The sequence below is a fragment of the Dunckerocampus dactyliophorus genome, chromosome 15 (genome assembly GCF_027744805.1).
Source record: "Dunckerocampus dactyliophorus isolate RoL2022-P2 chromosome 15, RoL_Ddac_1.1, whole genome shotgun sequence".
Classification (NCBI taxonomy): Eukaryota; Metazoa; Chordata; class Actinopteri; order Syngnathiformes; family Syngnathidae; genus Dunckerocampus; species Dunckerocampus dactyliophorus.
This window is the reverse complement of record NC_072833.1, coordinates 23,775,329-23,783,937: the sequence shown is the minus strand read 5'-3', so window position 1 is coordinate 23,783,937 and position 8,609 is coordinate 23,775,329. Positions and strand designations below refer to the sequence as shown.

At 40.6% G+C, this 8,609-nt stretch overlaps 1 protein-coding gene across 4 annotated transcripts in view; it reads left to right on the top strand.

The window, feature by feature from the left end:
• Nucleotides 1-1,499: 1,499 nt before the first annotated feature.
• The window catches only part of LOC129167932 (ETS translocation variant 4-like), a 45,189-nt gene continuing 38,079 nt past the window's right edge, over nt 1,500-8,609 (top strand). The window contains exons 1-4 of one of the 4 annotated variants that reach the window (XM_054752637.1): nt 1,500-1,517; nt 1,801-1,939; nt 3,074-3,164; nt 3,225-3,272. In XM_054752637.1, coding sequence (XP_054608612.1) covers nt 3,110-3,164; nt 3,225-3,272 — 103 coding nt within the window. In that variant the 5' untranslated portion in view covers nt 1,500-1,517; nt 1,801-1,939; nt 3,074-3,109. The other 3 variants (XM_054752636.1, XM_054752634.1, XM_054752635.1) reach the window with 3 other exon arrangements.

Here is an 8,609-nt window from a genome sequence, read left to right as displayed (position 1 = left end):
CGTATACATTGTGTTGGGTATTTCCTCATCTTTCATGTTGCTTCTGCTCCACCTTTACTGTTTCTCCTCTACCGCCACTCTGCTTTTTCTCACATCACTCACAGAGGTTTTTTAGAGTATTTGTCTCCATCGACAAAGCAAGAGCTGCCATAATGGCGTTCCATCCATCCAGCTTGAATCAATAAGCACTTTGAGTCTTCTCTCCACGGCAGCGAGCTGAGCCTAAAGTGTCTCCCGTCTGTCTGTCAGTGCCTTTGTCTCTGCTGAGCAAGCCGTACTGCACGCAAACAGAGACCACAGAAGCTATCAGAGCCGCGGTGTTGTACTGCGGTGATCCATGGCCGCTGACCGTGCTCCTTACGCTTCACGCGAAAGACGCCTGCCGATGCTCATTACATTTGTTTCCAATTTAAGGACGTGATCAAGAACACGTGCTGTTCTCAGACGTGTGCCATGACTCTAGTTATTTTTTCTTCTTCTTCTTCCCCTGGAGGTGTAATGTAATCACATGTGACAGCTTTCATTTTAGGTATAAATATTTTATGGTGCACTGTAAATATTCTCGTGTCATTTCTTGTAAGCCGTCTGGCACACGGTCACAAGGTCTGGCATTTCTAAAATGGAACAAGCAACAATGCTGGTGCGTTATGGAGATTATATGGAGATGGGCACAAAAGAAGGTGAAATTAATATTCTACTTGTCAGGGAAACTGCAAACAGGGGTGTCCAAAGTTTTTTCCAGTGAGGACCACATAGTGAAAGTGCATCTCAACTTTGTGATATACTCTAGGTGAAAAAGCCTGTTAGCATCAACCTCGCTCTTTGCTCTTTTCTTCCTATTTTTTGTTTGTTTTTTTTCTCATTATTTTCCAAATATTTCAACTTTCTTCTGAAATAATCTTTGTAAATTTTCTTCTAGTATGATTATCACGTTATTCCCATAATATTATAACTTTTTAACCAACCAAATTTTCTAAATATAATATAATATTATTATGAGTTTATTCTCGTAAAATTATGACTCTTTTGTCTGTAATATTGTGAGTTTATTCTGTTAAAATTACAGCTGTTTTTTTTCCCATTTCTGCTGTTGTTTGCCATAGTTTGACTTTATTCTTGTAAGATTATAACTTTTTGTGCAACCATGATTTTACAAAAATTACATCTTTATTTTGCTTTGTTTGTTTCTCATAATATTACGACTTTGAAAAAGGTTTTTTTATTCAATATTTCAACTTTACGCAACTAAAATGTTGTTATTTTTCCTCATATTACATTACTATTAATTACATTAATTATTAATTACTATTTATTACATTAATATTACATGACGTCATTAAATTCCAACTTTTTGTCATAATATTAGTACTTTATTCTTGTAAAATTACTGCTGGTTTCTGCTGTTTTTTAAATTATAATTTATATATTTAGAATGAGCCGCTGGCTTAGAATAAACGCACATTTCAACCTCCAAGTCGATAGGGGGCAGCACCACCACTAGTCAAACCAGGAAGTGTGTAAGTAAACCTTGCTGAAAAACAGGAATTGAAACGTACTTGCACTGTACTCACATATAGTGTTTATCAATTATATGTGGAAACAGAAGACAGGTTAATGGAGAACTGTAGTCTTTAAAAACATTTTTCTTAGCTAATTAGCGTGCGCTTTTAGCTAACACCTAAAAGCTGGCGTTAGCAGGATCACTTAACAGCTAAATGTGAGCGAAGTTCCACTGAAGAACGTTTGTGTTGCTCTTCTGTAAGAAGTCTTTGACTAAAGTTGTGTTCATCTTCCACTTAGGCAAACATCTCGACATCAGTCGTCGTGTGTTGTGGACTTTAAACGCCACAAGAATGCTTAGCTCTGGGCTGATTTACGTCACTTTGTGTGCCACCTTTCCAGCCTGGCTGATGATCGGATCTCGGAGGAGTGATATGAGGTAAACAGGGAGAAGAAAAACAAGACAGGGCAGGTTTTTTGTGAATGGGAAGTTTCTTTCCCCCCATCTTTTTTTTGTGAATGAAAAACAACTGGAAAGTCCTGCACAAGCGCCGTTTGCTTTGCGGTGGCGCGATTGGCTGCTGGGCTTTAGGATCCACCCTTTTTTGCCAGCAACCAGACTACCGCGATTGTGATTGGCCAGGGGGGAGGGATTTAGCCTTCATTCATAAGTCACAGCACAAAGACGTGAAACTGGAGACCCTGAAAGAGAAAAAAAAGAGGAAATGCACCAATCATCAAGCACCCCTGGCCATAAAGAACGAAAAGCAAGTCTTCTAAAATCACGTCAGTCCACTTTTAAATCAGTTTGAATGCATTTTAAAGTGCCAATAAGCCACATTGGTACGGTTCCACACGCAGACAAGATCACGTAAGTTTGCTGTGCGTCATCCATCTAACTTTAAGTTCTCAAAATGAGCAAATAGTTGGGCTGCACACAAAAGCAGAGATTTGTAAACGAGGGCAACAGCCTGCTGTGCAATCACTCGCCATCACTTCCCCTCAGATTTTTTTTCTTTTTTTGTGAATGGAGCTCATTATGCATGCAGCTTCCACGCAGCTCCATTCACAGCCATCGCTACACCCCCCCATCCCCCCATCCCTCCACCTCCCTCCCCAGGCTTGCAGGCTGCGCGGCTCCCGCTCCGCTCGGCCCAAATGACCGCAGACGGCTGACGGATGGACCGTAACATGGATGCATATTTGGACCAGCAAGTGCCTTTCACTTTAGCAAACGTACGTATGGACCAGGCGAGTCCGCCGCCGTCGTTTACACTTTTCAGCAAGTCGCTTTCGGACTGCGAGTTCGGACTCCGCTTCGACCGAAACCGAGCTCCCCGTCCTGCGTTAAACTTAAACGCAGCGAGTGGGTTCCGTGGGAGTGAGGGTCAACATCACGCCGCTTGTTTTTTTCGGACTCGAGGAACCAGCGGATCCTCTTTTCGAACGTGCCTTCTCGTTGTGAATGTTTTTAGTGCGACTTGCATGTGCGCAAATTCGGCTCAGTTCTGTTTGGTTCTGCTTCACGCTGTTCATCTGTCAACGTCAGTGTGTTTTTTTGTTGTTGTTGCAGAAGTCGCAAGGAAATGGGCCCCCGAATCGACTGTTGATGGCAGGCAAACGGAAATACATGGACACAGAATTACCCCCTCAGGAATCTGAAGGTAAAGTTAATTTCATTCGACCTCTGGATCGTGACTCAGTTTGATATCCTCCTCCCGTAGACCTCTTCCAGGATCTAAGCCAACTCCAGGAGACATGGCTCACAGAAGGTAAGCTCTATTTTTTTTTCTCCATGCTGTTCATGTCTGCAAGTTTGAAGTATTATTTGTGGTTCTAGTTCCATGTCTCAAATACAAAAGTGCTTCTTCTTGTGCATCCTGACACATCATGCTTTCATACCTTTTACCAAACATCTCAGTTGTTATTTTGTCTGCTTTCCTTTATTGGCCACCCAGAAGTCGCGCTGTTTCTTGAGTTTTTGTTTTTAAATGTAAAAAAAAAAAAAAAAAAAAGAGCTTCATGGGGTGTGAGCTGGAACACCCCCCCACCCTGCCGATGCGATACACATGCTCATAAACGTAAAAGTCAGCAAATCAATTGGAGAAAAAGGACCAGGGAGGAAACGCAGAAGCCACGTTAGCGCCTATCTCGCATCAGGCACGCCGTCCCGCTGCCAACTCAAACAAACACGGAGGCCTCCTCAGTCTGAGGCCATCACACTTAACGACGATGACGTGAACACTAATGGAGTCGTTATTTGACGCTGCATGCAAGGCAATGTGAAGCCGCACATAAAAATATGAGGCCGGTGAGGCCCCGCTTGCTTTTGATGTGGCGTTTTAAGGGCAAATGACTATCATTTTTTAACATTTATAAGCTGGAACCTTGGTTAGCGTCATTCATCTGTTCCCGAAGGGCCGACTCAAACCGAAACGTACTCTAACCCAATACTAGAAATACTGCAAGTCAAATTCACCCCTTCCAGACATACAAAAATGTAAACAAAAAACACTTTTTAAAAGTTTTATATGTAGAAAACCATTCTAAATGCATATAAATGGACATTTAACATCACTTTCACCTTCATTGAAGACTTGATTGTTGACAGAGACCGATCTTGGTGTTTGCCATGCGTTGCGTCTTGAATTCAATCATGTTTCACCATTTTTTTTTTTTCCACATGCTGCTACTTGCAAATTTCTTTGGCTCCATTGTGGCTTCCTTTGCGGCCGTACTGAATTAAAGAAGCAGAGACTTGCGGCTTAACCGTGTTCCCCCGCAAAGATCAACAGATCAACCACCGATGACGTCCTAGACGCGCAACGGAGCTGACTTCCGCTTCCTGTTTGCGACACTGTTGTCCTCAGGCAGTGTATTAATAACAGACAAGACCTTAACCAAGGCAAAATTTTGGCATACATTTTCGGCGTTAACCGAGATTCCACTGTACATGGAAAATTAACACAAACATTTTGTCTCAGTTTAGTTGCGTTTAGTTAGCAAAGAACTACAGAGTCAACTGCTGATGACATCATAGACGGGCAACGGAGCTGACTTCCGCTTCCTGTTTCCATGTATTAGCAAGCTAATAGGCTGCTAGCAAGGGCGTTTTGTGCAAAAAAAAAAAAAAAACACGAAGAACACAGTTGGACTCACGCAGTGTCTTAATAAAAGGACAATGCGCGCGCCATACTGTACGCTAACTGGAAAATGTTTGCAAGCCGAGTGCATTTCAGACGTTAACCCATAAACAGGCTAAGCGGGGAGTGAGCTCACCGAGGTTCCACTATATGTCGAAAGTTTTACACAAAAAATTTGCCTTGGTTTGTGTGCATTTCCCATTTGGCGTAAAAATATGACCTGCGTCTTGAGTTGAAATTGTTTGTGGCATAGTTTTATCACAAAACGTCCCTGTTGGCATGGAAGCCGGAACCGGAAGACATAGTCCCTCACCCAGCTCCGGCGACCTGTCTTTGACCTCATCAGCTGTTGACTCTTTTCTTATTGATCACGGCTGCAAAATAATCCACTACCAATGCGGCCAAAGAAAGTCTTCCGGTTCGAGCTTCCATGCTATCACGGTGCTAACAAGGGCATTTTGTGATTAAATAAAATGACATAAAATAAAGAATAAATGAATAAAATGAAAATCAAAATAATAACACAACAAGACGTGCACCTTATTGTGCGACAACTGGGAAATGTATGCGAACCAAGGCAAATTTTCTGCGTACATTTTTGATGCAGTGTCAGCGCACGTCCCACTTAGCATTGGCGTTAATAATACGCTGCGTGAGTCCAACTGTGTTCATGTATTTTTGTCACAAAACGCCCTTGCTTGCAGCCTACTATCTTGCTAATACATGGAAACAGGAAGTGGAAGTCAGCTCCGTCGTCCATCTATGATGTCATCAGCTGCTGACCCTGCCACAAGTCTAAAAAATGGGAACACAAAATACGTTTTCGTAGTTTTCCAATTCTAGTTTTATGTGCATAAAACAATTGTAAATGCTTTTAAATGGGATAAATGAACATTTGAGGTTCCTTTTACCTTCAATGAAGACACAATGTGGCAACGAGATCAACACGGACACCACCTTTCTGTTTTGCTATGAGTTATTTCATGAATTCAATAGTTTCTCACCTCCTTTATCAAAATGCTGTCACTTGCAACTTTCTTTGGCGCTGTTTTGAGGTTATGTTGCAGCTGTGATCAAAAGGAAAAGCACAGACTTGAGGTGAGAAGTGCTACTGAATTCAAGAAATAACTCATGGCAGAACAGGAAGGTGCTGTCTGTGTTTATCTCGCTGCCACACTGTGTCTTCGGCATGAATCACGTCTTCAATGACGGCAAAAGTGACTTTATATGAATCGTACATCATTCATATACATTTAAAATATTTTTATGCATGTAAAACGAAAATAACTTGTTTTGTGTTAACATTGTTGGCTTTCTGGAACAGATGAATTGGATTTACTATTTATTATTTCTTATGGAAAATCTAGATTGGGTTAGAGTGTGACCTTCTGGAAGGAATTGATGACGCTAACCAAGGTTCCACTGTATTCTAATGAGAACAACACTTATAATCTTTATAAATGGAAAGGCAGTTTGATTTCAAGCTGTAATGAGTTGACAATTTCAGTAAAAAAAAAAAAACAAACTCAAAAGGTGACCTTTTTAAAATGCGCCACATGAATGCAAATAGGGTCCCGACTCCAAAGCGACACCTATTGTCGCAGTTTTATTGAGGCCCGGCTCTCGTCTTTTGTCTTTCTGAGTGTGGGACGCCGGTGTGAAGTCAACGTGCTGTTTTTGACGCCGCATGTGAAAAGACGAGACGTTCGGGCAGAAGCACCGTAAAACAGTGGCGGCCGTCTGAGGGCGAGGTCACTGTTGGTTTTGAGTTGAGAAAGCTTTGTTGGCGTTCCATGTCGTCCGTTAGGCTGATAGTTGCTCGTTGATTTCATGCTGACCCCAAAAAGTCCTCCTTGCTGAATAACTGATGTAGGGCGGCGTTTCCAACGTCAGATATTATTGGCTGGCCGAGTGTGGCGAGTAAAATGCTGCAAGCTATTTTATTGATCATCAAGCAAAAGGGCTTTTTGATTCATGTCCGTTGTGGTAAATTTGTGTCGTTTGTGTTCTTTATCAGTGGTTTATGTACAGTCGGCACTTTGCGTTTCAAATTTCACGGCTTCGAAAATGTATTCATGACTAAATCATACTGTTTTGTGGTTGAATACGGCCTTCTATTAGTCAAAAATATGCATATTGAAGCAAATTTTAGGTATTTTTTTTGCCTAAATGAAGCATTTTACAGCATAAAAACAGCTAAATGAAGTAAAATGCAAAAATAAGGCATTCAGAAGACTCATTCAAAGATGTTGTGATGATATGTAATCTTCTGCACTGGTCACTAGGTGGCAGTAATGTTACTGTAATGTCGGGCAAGACACACGAGCACCAGTCTTGATCGCCAGGCAGTAGGCTTTTATTGCAGGTTTGAATGAAATCCCTAACACAAGCTACGCCAAGCTAAAAGTCAACTCTCAACTTCTTGTCCGCCCCCCAATCAGCTCCCCTAGCACACACACAAGCATGAGTGTTATTTATGTCTTATTTTTCTAATGAAGTCTACTATATTGGGTAAAAGGAGTGTAAAAGTGACTATAGGGGTGTTACTTCATGTCTAGAGTGCTCTGATAGAGTTAAAAATTGTATTAAACAGGTTTTCTATGCGCTAAATCTAAAAATATTACATTTATAAATAATTGTTAGTTAACAAATATGCATATTTAAGCAAATCTTAAGTATTTTTGGCCGAAATTAAGCATTTTTAAGCATAAAAATATCTAAATGGTACGGGTGTCATGAGACACTCAGTTCACAACACAAAACTATACACAAGATTGGGTCTACAAGGACGAGATGAGATTTTAACCTTCCTTTCAAGACAAGTATATAAAGTCATATATAAAAAATATATGACAATATATTGCAATCTACTAGTTTAATTTTTACTATGTTACAATCTTCTGCACTCTGAGCGGATGCCAGCGTCACCGCCTCCGCCTCACAAAGAGACTGTGTGACTGACAAAAGTGCTCAAAACAACAAGCCAAGGTGCTGAAGCCAGTGCACAGAGTGAACTCTCTTCCTGCCTGTTGGGAAGCAAGAGACGAGCAAAATAGAAACGCATGCACATAGCAATATACTGAGGCTGGCAAAATGATCATGTTCATGGTCATTTATTGTGTGATTAATTCATTTATTTATGATTGTCCCAGGCCTAGTGCCCACAAGACCTTTTTTTCTGAACAAGAAATCTGGTCACATTTTAATCTTGTGAGATTTTGTGACACCCCTACTTATTATGCCTACTATATTGGGTAACAGAGTGTTATTTCAAGTCTAGAGGGCTCTAATAATGTTAAAAATTGGATTTAGAAGGTCATAAACAGGTTTTCTATGCTATGAAAACATTGCAGTGTTTCCTATTTTTGGCCTAAATTACGTATTTTCAAGCAAAAAACATGGACATGGACAACATGGACTAAAATACAAATATAAGGCATTCAAAAGACGCATTCAAAGACGTTGTGATAATATGTAGTATTCTACACTGGTCACTAGGTGTCAGCAATGTTACATTGATGAGACAATAGCCATGCATTAAGTACTGCCCTTAAGAGGAAGTTAAAAAAAACACTCCCCATGCTAGCATGTGAGAGTCTATATTATGTCTTATGTATGGCTTATTTTCTCTTATTATGGCTACTATATTGGGTAATAGAAGTGTAAAGGTGGCTATTGGGGTGTTATGTCATGTCTAGAGGGTGCTAATAATGTTCAGGATTATGCTCTAACTACTGAAATATTCCATTTTATAAATAAGGAATCCTACTTGGTGGAAATTCACTTATCACAGTCGGGTCTCAAGCCAATTAACGATGATGAACGAGGGAGTACTGTATACGTCTTTGTTTTGTTTTTTTTTTACCAAATTTAGGAGGAGATGCATTTCTAACCTGGTTCTTGACCTCATTTATTACAATTTTTGGAGTAAAAAAAAAACACCCTTCGTCGAAGCTGAACATTGAG